Here is a 13,582-nt window from a genome sequence, read left to right as displayed (position 1 = left end):
AGCTACGATTCAGAGATAAAAGTTATATATTTTACTCCAGTAAAACTTTAGTTACATGTTACTGTGCTGAATAATTTGACATTAAAGGAAACTACAAGCTGATTTAAATATGACACATTGCTGATGATTAAATCTGTGGTTTCAAATGCTTTCTGGCTTCTGACCACTTTCAAAAACACAATGCTATTTTCCAGATGTCTGCGAGTTGTTAGCAGTTCCAACAAATAGTGATTTCCCCTTTAAATTCTCACATGGTTTCATTTAAATCATCATTTATGTGTCTAAAGAGGTCAAATTATACATTTTTCGAAAGTAACAAATACCCTAAAAATGAAAACAGAATTGTGGAAGAAAACTTTTTTCTCTATCTTTCTTCACCCATTAGTCATTGCACTACCCTCAGATTTATCTCGTGGCCCGACCCCAAAAACGAAACTACCCAACAGAATCTGAAGTCTGTAGCTCCACATCCATCAGGTTTAACAGCATCAAGGGATATATCATATCAAAGTATATATTTCTGATCAAAACTTTACTTGTAATGGAGTATTTTTACACAGCTGAACTTTTACCAAAGGATCTGAGAACAAGCACAGTTGAGATGGGAACATTTTTACATAAAAAATCTTGTGCTCATACGCAGCAACAAATCAAACATGCCAATACGCACCGGGGTTGACAGTCTAAGTGTTTCAAGAGCTGAAAATGTGGCTCTCTGATTTAAAAAGGAGGCCAGAGCAGAAAAGCTGCCAGCCGACAGCCCAGTGGTACAGAGAGACGTGAAGGATCGTACAAGCAATCGCAAATTGTCAGCAGAAGTTCACCCCGAGCCCATGAAGTGATTCCAGTGTGTGCACAAGTTTGAGTTGTTATCCGTCCTTCTAAACTCAGCTCTATGTCTGCCTTCAGTCAGTACAGACCAACTGTCAGCATCATGTGCTACAAGTCTTGTTCCAGGGACAAAGAAATCGAAAAGACACTTAGATCCTAGAGACAATATGAAGCTTATTTTGATCAGAAAACAATTCCTCATCACATGAAAACCTAAAGGCCAATATATTAATGTGTGATTATACGGTAAGAACAAAGTACTACTGCCAATTCATCATGGCTTCATTACTAAATTGCATAATTACAATAGTAATTGCCAACAAAAGGTAGCATTGCCTTAAAGGGGAATAAAATGTGTATGCATCACCCCTCCGATAGATTTGTTAACAAGGTGGCCGCTCCAGGTGCTTAAAAAGTGTCCCACTCTCAACAGTATTTCCACATCTCAGTGCAGAGCTCAGATATAATTGTATTTTAACTGTAGCAGTTTGGTATTAAATCTTTTTTCTGGACTACTTTCAGATTTTTCAGTTTTGATCTCTTCAACCTTGAGTTTCAAAAATGGCGTAATCATATTAATGAATAAAACCTCAGCTCGAATATAATCATCTAGTGTCGCAACAAATGAATTAACGAACGTGTATAGAGAAAGTGATGTGTGCACCTAAACAAAGGGTAACTCACTGAAGATACTGGATTAGTTTAGAATACTAGTTACTCTTCTGTGTTAAAGTTTGGGGTTTAATTCAAACACTGCAACATATTTTCAATTAAGTAAGGTGACGTTCGTGTGCTGCATGGTGCTGGCAGCAATGTTTTGAAAAGGCATTTCCTGTCTTCATCACATGGATTGATATTAGTGATCCATGTTCCAGGAAATTAATTTCACTGCAGGAAATTAGACAAAGATGTTTTATTAAAAAAATAGCAAAGAAAAGAATGTTCTCCATCTTTATTATTTTGGCCAAATGCTTGTATTCTTTGGATTTTGCATTGTTAATGAAATTCTAATAAACTTCACAATGGCAGCTAAATGATCACAGTGAATAACGGAGGTTTGAGACTGACAGTTAATGTCAGTGTGACTTTAAGCGTGACACTGAACCTCGTCTCTCATCCCTCACAGACAGTCGCTCTGTTAATCACATTAATGTCTCAAATCAAAGACTTTGATCAGCGCAGTGTTAAATGTCAGAGTCAGTTATTATCGTGCAAGTGAAGAAACAATAAGGAAAACCATTTTTTATTTGGCCTAAAGGGGCCATAAATAAAATTTTATTCTCTCAATTTATTAACAAGCCACAGGAAGTCTGTGGCCGTCTACCACAGCACTTAAAACATCTCACTCTGGTGCAGTCCACGAAGACATGAGACCCCATTTCAGATACTGCGAGCCACTGATAGATCTGAAGGCTCTCTTCCTTACTTCCTTAGAAAAATAAAACAAAACATGGTAATACTGTACCAAACTGGAGGCCGAGCAGCAGGGTGATCCTCTTCACGCAGAGAAGGGTGCTTTAGAAAGGGCTATGGGTGTGGTTGGAAAAGCTTGAATCAAATAGCAACAACAACAGTAATAAACTATGAAAACCCTCAAACTCTTAATTTTTAACAAAGCTGAAGCACAGTGTGCTTTCAACCACCGCAGGGGGGCAGTCCCAGTTATTCTCCCCCGTCAACTTCTCCTCTCATATTTCCTTATTCCCTCGCAACAGTCTCTTCCTGCCTCTTTCCTCCGTTGTGTTTTTGCTTGAAATAAAAAGGAAATAATATTTATTGTAATAAAACCTATAGCAGCAAAAGAGAAACAGAGGAATAACAGCTAGAAGCAAGTGACCCCTGGATTTATAAAGGAAGGCATGGGTTAAGAGAGGTCCATGGATTTCTGCCCTGGGTCGGGCCTGTGAGAAAGGGAGGGGTTTCTGGCCGCCCCCTCTGAGCTCATCTCCCCTCGCTGGGCATCCTGCCGACGGCAGCCATGACGCGGCTGAACCGTTCACACAGCTCCAGAGTGGAGTAGGAGGGCAGCTTGGGCGGGTCGTGGAAGCTTTTGATCTCCGTCGAGCAGTCCAGTAACTTGGGGAGGAAGTCGGTTAGCTTCTCCTGGAGGTTGGCTGCCAGCAGGGGGAGGACAGACAGAGAGATAGTGAATGATTAACTGTATGAACATCGCAGCATAATGTAGTGAAAATGTATCACAGGGAACACAGAGCAAATATTTTAATGTGATATCACAAAAGCGCGTTCCTTGACAGAAACAGACTGAACCTCTGGTGAATTGGAGTCTGGGTGATAATATTGTGATTTTCTTGAACAAAGGCCAGGAACTCTGAGAACATGCTCTCTGTGGACTGACACTGGAATGTTCTGATTAACGCTCAATCCTTTTCTACCGACACATTCTTTTCAGGGGCATTTTGAATATTTCCTAGAGGACTTTGCTCATTTAAATTACTCTCCTGGCATTTTTATACCCTTCAAAAAATTTTCACATTGAACAAAAAACAAGTTAAAATGGTGTCGAGTAGGGATGTTGCTGTAATCTGCTATTGACAATCATCATAATCACCGAAATAATATTTTTTAAATATGTAAATCAATCCAGTGCCACTTCAATCATTTCAGTTTCTTTCTGTAATTTTCTGATTCACACTCCCAGCATGGCAAGTATTAATTATAGAATTAATAATTCTAACTATGTGCAGATCAAAACTCTCTCTCTCATTGGCTGTCCATTCTCTTGGAGTTTGGTGTGTGCGTAGAAAGTGTGGTATGCAAGATGTGGGCCAAATGAAATTCAATTTTGATTTATTTCTACTACTATAAATTATTATGATTATTAAACAGATTATTGGGACAATCTGTGGATGCTCTGACCATCAATGAAATTATAATCTATCTGCATAATCCTAGTAAGTATTTGGATAAAATGAGGTATAACAAACAATAAACAGCATTAATATACAGAGAGACAAGGTTCAACACTTGATTTTCATTGGAGGGGTCTTCATACAAAATTGCTGAAAGAGGCAGATATTAATGTTAAGCTCTACATTTGTCTGATGTTCTAAAATAAAAACGTATATCTCTTCTCAAATGCTGCACAACCTAGAAGCTCAGTGCAGTGGCCTGATTATCATGATCTTTGGCAGGGGCACTGAGGAATGTACCAGTAACCTAAGACTTCACTCTCCAGAAATATCTGACAGGCCGAGCCTGTTCCTGCTCCCTCAGGGACTCACATTCCATCTCTTGGCCCAGGTAAGAGCACCAGCGGTTCCTCATGTCCTCCACCGCCAGCAGGTCCCTCTCCGTTTCGTGGACCAGCAGCAGAGGGATGCACGGCACCACCAGCTCATTCATGATTCCTAAGCCCGTGGTCACCTCGGGTTCTTCCCCGGATTCAAACATGGCGGCGGCTTGTTCGTTTAATTTCTATGGAAGGAAGATCCCGGTGAGTAGAGGTTCAAAAGAGTCAAAGTTTAAACAGTAAAATGAATTTTGGAATTCCTAAAATTACATTTTTGATTTAATTTAAAAGATAATCACAGCCAACATTTTGCAAATACAGTTCCCATAGTCTGAGAGCTTTGGGGAGAGTAAACAGGAAGTATTAACAGAGGTTTCCAACTTCATTCTCATCTTTGAGCCTATATTTGTTTACATATTGACAAAGTGACAACATCAAAACTTTGCCTAATTAGCTGTAAGCTGTTCTGGGAAGGAGTGAATTTTGATGAAAACTGCCACAACTCAGGCTTGGAGGATTTTACACAACCTTAATTGGTTGTGGTTGCTGTGTCACAGCCGCTGCACCAACTGCTGACCCCGTTGATAAGCGGAGCCAAAAACCAGCGAGCCAACAACAACAAGACCTAACTTCCTGTTCGGAACCCCAGCACGCACCTGTTCCTTTCACCGCATGCAGAATATTTGCCTCACGTCTCCCCTGTACCCCTCGAAGGGGGTCTCACAGTTTGAAAACCTGAGCTGGAGACATGAGCCAAGGTCGTGTTGCCCTCACAGCTTTCAGACAAAGGATATGAGGATGACTAAGGCTTCATTTCTTTAAAAGCTTCGTCCAAAAACACACTTTGCAAACTTTTGTATATTTTTGTTATCTTGTTTAAATGTTTTTACTCCAAACAAAAACCTTTGTCGTTATTTTTTTAGCAAGTCATTTACGTCTCAATGCTTGTTTTGTTCTTGAGTCAAGTTTTCCATTAGCTCTAATAGATAAATTCTCAACAGCCTAAGGACTAACAGTAATCCTACTGGCAGCATGAATATGACGAGTGTCCTACAGCCACTGGAGCTTAAGTGGGTCCTGACGTTTTTACATGTGGATACAAGCTTTTCTTCCTCTTCTTGGCCAGAACCACCTTGCTGTGACAGACAAACTCCCTGACCTCCTCTCTTGGAGGAAACGACCCGTTTTCCTGAAAGCCAGTTTGGAATCGAGAGTGAGATGCTGGATTTGCAAAACATCCAAGTACATTAGCTGTGTCAATGTTAGCAGTGTTTTCAATTAAAACAAGAGCCGAAGGTAAACAGCTGAGCAGACGGAGCCAGAAGTTCTGGCCAGAGATCTGAGATGGCCGATCAAGCTGTGCAGAGCTGAGGTTTGAGGTTAGCTCAGGACACGCTTGTGTCTCATGGTAATGTGTTTACACTCGCAGGCCCTCCTGCTTCCTATTCCCACTCCAGTGATTACATTATGAGCACAATGCTGGTGTAAGGTTACTGAGTGCAGCAGCGAGGGGGCTGCTGAAGATCAGTACGAGGCTGATCAGACCAAAATACCCCCAGCTCTTACCAATAATACCAGAGCACAGCCTGGAGCTCGGTGGGAGTAAAATGAAAAGGGGGCTCACATCGCAACGCTGAAAGGATTTTCATCTGTCAGAATCAGATGAAAAATCTTCAGTGGAATCTTTTGTGGGCAGCAAGCAAACCAAAGCAATATCTCAGCAAAGGCAATTTGATTATGGTAGCACGGCTCAGGATTGAAGGGGAAATGTCCATGTGAGTATTGCTGAGTCACTTTAGCAGAGGAAGTGTGATAGAGGAAAGGGAGTGACAAAGAGGCGGCGATCACAGGGAAGGACCGCGGGACACAAAGGTTTCCGTTCCACAACAGACCCTCTTTGTGATCAGTTTGTATGATCAAAGAAAGCTGACGAAATATGCCATCCACAATAGAGATCTGACTTGTTTGGAATAAACCACTGTGTGGAGAACTCACCAGCAAACATTCTCGACGGTAATGACCGAGCAGCTCCTCGTTGTGACCTCGATACAGCCCTTTGGACAAGAGCTCCTTGTTGTACTGATGCGAGTAAACCAGATACATCAGTGCCTCCACGTAACTGGGAAGGAAACAACATTGATGAGCAGATGTTATGTTCACATAAATGAATATCAAAGTTGCACCAAGAACTTAAGAGAGCAAACCATTTACAGAGGAAATAAACCCGATAACCCCACTGCACAACTACAAAGCTTGGAGCTGCACAGACAGCCAACTGCTGCCCTCTGCAGGAGACAGTTCAGCACTGGCTGCTGCAGATATGCTGAGAGAGTAAATGTCGTGTGCAACACTGAAGATGTACGAGTTAAAGCTCAAAGATGATGGTTGGAGGCCGAGTTTGATTTAGATTTTTCCAGTGTTTGATTATAGGAGGGGCCTCAAAAAGGTGTCACCGTACTTTGTCTTCTGAAAGAGCTCCAAGCCGGTCATCATGAAGACGCTCGTCTCCCGGAAATTCCTGTAGTCCTGATGCCACATCTGATGAAGACAAACAGAAGTTAATCAAGGCAAGTTCCCTGAAATTCAAATCACACAAATACTGGCATTTGTAAAGTTGTTGTCTGTGTCACAGGAAAAGCTTTACAGACAGTGTTTGATACTACCTTAAGGGCAATCTACTGTTTTAGATGAAGAAAGAGCAGAAGAGAGCACTGCTGACCTCATATTCATCCATGTTGACCTCCTCCGGCTTAATTAGGTCCAGTTTGGCACGTGCCACATTCATAATGCTCTTACATCTGTGGGAGGAGGACACAAGGATGGTGAGTCATTGTGATGTACTTAGGAGATGAAACGGTCCGCCCTGCCCCTAGGCCTGAACGTGGCCTAATGAATCACTCTTTAGAGCTGAGAGGAGAAGTGAAACGCTCCTCCGGAGGCTCCTATTGAGGCCACATGCACACATAAATCTAATTATCTCGCTCAAAATAGAGGAGAAGGGAGAAATCAATTTCTCACTCATGAATATGGATTGAGGCCAACAAGCGTAGTTGAAAAGTTTTGAGAGCGTAACACATCCTAATGACATGAGCATCACAATATTACCGGGGAGGGACTCTTGATATTTGCCAGCAGTATTAAAAAGATCATTAGTGGACATGCGTCTCTTAGGATTTGCGTTGGAACAAAAGACAGAGGCGAGACTCATCAGAGAGCAATGTCCGGATGAGACACGATCACTGACGACGCTGCAGTAACGTCAGTAAAGTCTCTGCTACCCTCTGCTGGTCATCTTATGAAGTTGAAAATATAAAAAATAACTTCTAGTAAGTTTAGAGCAACCAGTAGGAAAGCACAGAATATTCATTATGATATATGTAATTTTTTTGTAAATACAAGGTTGTGGCATAGTGTAATAGTGATAAAAATGTAATAGTGTCTGAGCTACCTCTCATCAAATGCCAGGTTCCTGTCAGCAAACTGTGTGAGCAGAGTCCTCTCCAGGATTTTCTTGGGTGCCTGGTTTTGGATGAAGTAGACAATGACGTGCTGAAGTCGGTAGTCATTCTCAAGTGCTGTGTCCTCTTGGGCGAATCTCAGAAGACGAGCATACTCCAGCTTTATGGCCTGAGCAGAGTGACAAAGTGGTAATAGTTCATGGTTAAATGTCAGAAACAAACAATATTCTCCTGTGTTTGGGGTAAAATAATCGACATCTCAACATGAGTTAGATGCCGACACACAGAAAAAATTTCAGCAGTGGGCTAACGTGTCTCCACTGGTACATTTATTGTTCTATATATTCAATTTCATTATTAAGAAGAGAGTTCTTTCTGAATATATTACTACTAGATATTTGTTTAAATCTCAACCTTTTGCTTGTCTATAAAAGTTATTTGCAGAAAGTTAAAAACACAATGATTTCGTTAACCTGAAAGCTACTGACTGGGTTTGGCTGATTTCAACAATCTAATGTGGCACCAGGAAGGAGAAGCAGTTAAGAGTTGAGCACAACATTAGAGATGCATTTCCCCTTGTATCCTTTGACTCAAGAATTGAAAAACGAACACAGCTGAACACAGGCCAATGCAATTTTACTACTGTACTTAAAGTATTCTGTATTCTTCTAGCCCACTATGAGAAAGTAAACAAGAGAACATCAACAAATTAAATGACACAAAAGGGAAGGGATGGAGGTGGAGATGAAATGAGGGACGGTAGAGGAGAGATGATGTGTACCTTAAAAAAAGCTGCCTCAGGCCCATTCTTTTCATGTATGAAGCCGGATTTGCCAATGGCCATTATTATACCCTGCATGTTGGGGGTCATCATTGCCTGCCCAGGGAGCAGGAACCATGTTAAACAAAACAATAGGTCCTTGGGACGAACCAAGCAAGGCCAACGTCTCAGTTATGTGCTCTGAGGCACTACAGTAAAGCATACCATAGTCAGGGCATGCCAGGCATCACTCAGCAGTCCATGCATTTGTTAGAGTGACAACTGTGAGAGACAGACACGGTCGGTTCAATGGCACGATGCACAATCCTCATAAGGATAATGTGAGAAAACCATGGCAGCCGCATGACAGTTGTGTGTGACCGATTACTAGAAGTTCAGGGACATGAGGGAACAGGCTGGAAAACTCACTAACAACAGTAATTGTCCATTCAGAACATCGGCCCTGTTCACACCTAGTCTTAACATCCCTCTCCAGTGATCCGATCACAAATGGACAGCTCCAAGTACGTCAATTCACACGTGGTACAAGAATTAGTCTCCTGTGACCTCTTAGGATCAGAAGATAACATCACCAAATGAGGTTTTAGGGAGATGCTTTCATCAGAATGTTTGTTTGTGTTAGTGTGAGAGAGAGATGGCGAGAAGGGCTGAACAAATCAATGCACTGTGCGCATTAGTGATGGCCGATCTTCACCTCCGTCACATCGTCCAATCGCCAATACCCGATATCACTAGGCGTGGCTGCACGCAACAAAGCAACAATATCTAATCGCAACCGGGGAGCAAATCTAAGCACAAGCAGGAGCCACGAGTGCAAATGCAGGGTTTTGAGTGTAAGGATTTAAACATCTGAACGTTAAATCAGTAAATCCAGCTCTCAAGTGAAAGTCCATAAAGTCCGTAAATATTGGGAAAAACCCCTCATACATTCACACCTGTACTTAGAGCTGCCCACTTGTGAACGGATCACCTGAGAAACATGTTCTGACCAGGCCTGGACAGTGTCATACTGATCTTCAAATTCCAATTTGAAAAGATAAATAAACTATGATTCCATAACTGCATGAAATCTGTGCATATTGTAATAAAGATCTCACTACCTTTTGTCTACAGGTAATGGTTTGCTATCAAATTAAAACAGTTTATTCATAACATGCCATGACACTGTGTTCTTGGCTTTTTTCATTCAACTGTGACCCATGTGAAGAAACAGTTCCTGAGATTACTAGTCTAGTCTAGACTAGTCTTTGTGCCACGATGCAGACTGGCTCGAGGAGAGACTTTTCACACAAGGGTAGAACAGAACTGTCAAGAAATAGGTCAGTCTGGTTGCATATCATTTTCAGCCTCAAGCCAATCCAATAATCAGTCCACGTAACGTGTCAGATTTTCTCAGGTGTGAAAAATCTTGAGTAGAGCCATGTGAATGGGCAATGATGCTCTCGCTCCATGTATCAAATAGGCACAGGCGTCTCAGCACATTGCACAAAAAACGGAGAGATTTATCTGTGCGAGAGCTACCTCGTCATCATACCCCCCCTCTTCTGACTCAATGACAAAGGTCCCCACATTGGGAATGGCCACCTCAACGGTGCGCTGGCCAGGTGACTCATCCTCCATGACCAGGTCAGGAGGAGGGGTGGAGGGGTTGCTCACCTGGACCTCAGGCTGAGGGGAAGTGGGAGGGGGAACAGACTGTAGAGAGAGTGGGACAGATGAAACAGGAAGGATAGAGAAGTGATGCAAAGGCAAGGAACATTAGACAGTACAAACCAGTACTGAATGAATAAGGTCATTTAATATCTGAACACTACAAAATTCTATGTGGTTTACTTAAAAGACTGACTTAAGCTTAGTTTATGTTCGCCACGCCTGTCCTTGTGGACGGCGGGAGAGAGGAAAAAATTATAAGATTTCTGATTAACTTCACCTTTTTGCATATGGGGCCAAATAACTGCACCTCAAGTATGAGTATGAAAGAGAGAGGTGTTGTGTTGGTGCCTGCACTGATCAATCTGTCAAGCATATCAGCAAATTCTCTCTGCTCACTCTCTTCTCTTGAAAAGAGAGCTGGACAGATCAAATAACTTAATCCTTGTTCAGACTCACAGGTAACACTTCTGGAAATGGTTGTGGAAACTTGAATAAGCATGAAAAGGGGATTAAAGGATAAATTCATGTTTTTTCAAGCTTGAACTTCTATATATGCAAGGAAAGATTTTATTCCTCTTCTCCACACAAGCCTTTAAAAGCTCCCTTCCTAATGCAATTCAGATGTTAAAATGGGAGATCAATTAACCTTTGTTGATATGATGGAATTTAACATCATTCGTTTGAGTCATGCTTTTAGCTCTAGTTTGGTCTCCACCAACTCCTGTAAAAATAAACCTTTTTGGCTGTTAAATTCTCTGCTGGGTTAAACAGCTCGTAAGTGAATTGGTCCGTCTGTTATTAAAGTTGCCAGTGAAGAAAACGCAATATGCCGAAAGACACAAGTCAGGTCCATAGTGCTGTGAGTCCAGCAAACATTCTCAGTGAAACTGTCCCCAAGATCAAGTCACACCTTTCACTTTCAAATTAAACTTGAAAATAAAATTCTAAAGAAAATGTCACCCCCACCCATGATTAACTCAAGGTGAAGATGATGAAAGAGGATGAAATGAAATTAGACCAAAATCCTGATTTATCTTTAACTGTAAATGTGTAAAAAGACAAATGGACACGGTGGGTAGTAATGACTAGGTGTGAGAGTGGTGCACGGTGTGTCTTTATATAATTTACATACAGCGTTTAACAATGCTTCGGGGCTCCTCTCCTCTTGCTCTGCAGCAGCTCTAGAGATGGCTCTCTCTGTGTCCTCCTGCAGGTGCTTGGAGTCGTTTGTGGGTGACGGCTGCTCCATGTACTCTGGGTCCTGCTGGGGCACTGTGGGAGGACAACTACTCCGTCAGAGCAATACACGGCTACTCCCATTTCAACTCTTTTCTTTTTAGAACGTTTTCTAATTTATAATACATTTTGTCTGTCGTCCACACAAATGTCAAACAACAAAGTGCAAGGTGAGAATGTTTCTGCATTCGTGTGAGTGTGATTGCAGAAATCATTCCATAATATTCAGGATAACATATAGACTACCATGATTGAATTCTAGTTCTAGTGTCCACATTTAACTATGAATTGAGTGTAGTTACAGGTTTTGATACAGTCCACTGCTTTATTTAGCACATCATAAAACTTCAAGAGTGTGTGTGCTGCAGGCTGAATGGTGAGTGATATTCTGTATTTAGTGCATCCATACAACACTTCTACAGTAAGGATACACACAAATCTTTCAAGCTAATTTCTTGATATTCTTCATGTTACAGCTGGATTGATCAATCAGAGTGAATACTGATAGCTCAATATCAAGATGAATGCTTTGCCATTGATTCATTAAATTATTATCATTTGTAGTAGTGGATTAAAGTAATAATAAAAATTAATATTGAATGAATTTGTCCAACTGTAGTTTCTTGTCCGCATCTCCATCATAAAACTGACCACTACTTTAAACTAAGTATTGATTCTCGATAAAATATTCTACTCAGTATCTGAGGGTCATGACTGACCTGTGTTGTCTGGAGGACTTGATTCAATACTCATGGGCTGAGGGGAGGAGGAAGTGGTGGAGGCGCTGGATGCAGCCAAGGCAGCGGCGGCTGCCGCTGCAAGCGCCAGCTTCTCCTGCTGGGCCTTGCGGGCCTGCAGAGTGTTCCACTCCTCAACCTCCTTGTCAAACAGCTCATTGTCCTCCTTCACATACTGCTTCAGGTCTGGAGGCAGTTTGTCCATGCCGCTGAGAAGCTGCCCTGTCTCCTTATCAAACTCCTCTGCAAAGACAACAGAGAGAGACAATAAACTTATCAGCTCTGCTGCAAAACATGGAATCAAACTCTATTATTATCACTCCCTATTGTCAGTCTTCTTCATTTTCAGCAGTCGGTAAACTAAAAACTGTCCTACAAAGAAAAAACAAAACAAAATCTAATTGGAATCAACTCTACTTACTTGATTGAATTGATTATCGAATTAAATTTTCAAGAAACTCAAAGGTAAGGCATTTTTACGTATGAAAATATATGAACATCAGTGAGGGAGGTGAGAGAGACTTAGCTAGTGGAAGTCAAAAAGTCAATAGTTACACTCAACAGAGGTCCTATAATAGTCCTTCATAAGTACCTACAGTTTGAAAGTAGCACTTACACCACAAGAAACATATAAATGCTACAAACAGCTTATCTTAAGTGTACATGTACCTTCTATGAGAAAGGGCTTCTTGTCGTTGATGTACATGAGACAGTAGGCACTGGCGTTGCGGTAGCCTCCAAACGAGTCCCTGACCAGCTCCTCCCAGGACGACTTAGTGACAGAGATGTCGTTGTACTTCATCCAGCAGCGCTGATGTGGATCGTAGATATAAGCCCAGTAGTGGCCTGCATTGGCCTGGCCTTCATGGACCAGCACTGCATGAAGCCGGTATGGCACCTGTAATAGCACAAGAGATTTAATACTCTGATTTACAAATTAAGCACTTGATTTGGCTTTTTACATCAAGATTACGAACGATTACAGAGAACTGGTGCTCACCTGCATCATAGATTTGTCAGAGTACATTAGCTCTATGGTTCTGTGGATTCTGGTTATGCTGCCCTGCAGATCTGGTGGGAAAAGAATCATATACAATCTATTTGTTAGTGCCAAACTAAAGTTTATCTTTGTGATGTTATTCAGAAAGTGATGGACAAGTAAATCATGCTGAAGGAATCACAACAGAGGAAACATTAACGGCTGCAATTGGAAGGCAGGTACACCTACCACGGGTGTCATTCTCCACTTCGCTCCTCCAACGATGCAAGCAGCCCTCCAGCACCCTCAGCTCCTCCTCTGTGATGTGCCGTGGGGCAGGGTGCATTGGGAGGTCAGGAGGAAGTCGGGACTGTGTAAAGGGTTTATGAATGGGTACTCTCTGTTGCTGGGCTGCAGTGGGAGCTGTGGTGGGACCTGAAGCAGAGCATGAGCTCTCTAGGGGGGGCAGGGACTCCTGCTCGGCTGTGCTGCAGGTTACAAAACAAGGGATAAAAATAAAAACAAAATACATCGAGAAAATGGGTCTGGTCCAATGTTAAGAAAAACACAAATTTTAATCTAACAAAAATAGTACAATAATGAATATCTAAATATTATCATGGTTGAGGGGGTCAAAGCTGTATGGTTTATAGATAC

General features: G+C 41.8%; 1 protein-coding gene across 2 annotated transcripts in view; it reads right to left on the bottom strand.

Moving 5' to 3' along the window:
• Window positions 1-1,768: 1,768 nt before the first annotated feature.
• Window positions 1,769-13,582, bottom strand: part of usp25 (ubiquitin specific peptidase 25) — a 28,267-nt gene continuing 16,453 nt past the window's right edge. Inside the window, exons 14-26 of one of the 2 annotated variants that reach the window (XM_020085911.2) lie at window positions 13,175-13,413; window positions 12,947-13,017; window positions 12,616-12,844; window positions 11,929-12,189; window positions 11,106-11,245; window positions 9,842-10,015; window positions 8,321-8,416; window positions 7,530-7,708; window positions 6,801-6,879; window positions 6,540-6,619; window positions 6,077-6,200; window positions 4,074-4,266; window positions 1,769-2,945 (exon numbers count right to left, since the gene is read on the bottom strand). In XM_020085911.2, the coding sequence (XP_019941470.1) occupies window positions 2,773-2,945; window positions 4,074-4,266; window positions 6,077-6,200; window positions 6,540-6,619; window positions 6,801-6,879; window positions 7,530-7,708; window positions 8,321-8,416; window positions 9,842-10,015; window positions 11,106-11,245; window positions 11,929-12,189; window positions 12,616-12,844; window positions 12,947-13,017; window positions 13,175-13,413 (2,038 nt within the window). In that variant the 3' untranslated portion in view covers window positions 1,769-2,772. The remainder of the gene's footprint in view (window positions 2,946-4,073; window positions 4,267-6,076; window positions 6,201-6,539; window positions 6,620-6,800; window positions 6,880-7,529; window positions 7,709-8,320; window positions 8,417-9,841; window positions 10,016-11,105; window positions 11,246-11,928; window positions 12,190-12,615; window positions 12,845-12,946; window positions 13,018-13,174; window positions 13,414-13,582) is intronic. The other variant, XM_020085912.2, reaches the window with a different exon arrangement.

This window comes from Paralichthys olivaceus, chromosome 15 (assembly GCF_024713975.1).
Source record: "Paralichthys olivaceus isolate ysfri-2021 chromosome 15, ASM2471397v2, whole genome shotgun sequence".
In the NCBI taxonomy this organism is placed as follows: domain Eukaryota; kingdom Metazoa; phylum Chordata; class Actinopteri; order Pleuronectiformes; family Paralichthyidae; genus Paralichthys; species Paralichthys olivaceus.
The sequence above is the reverse complement of the archived record's forward strand: the minus strand, read 5'-3'. Positions and strand labels throughout refer to the sequence as shown.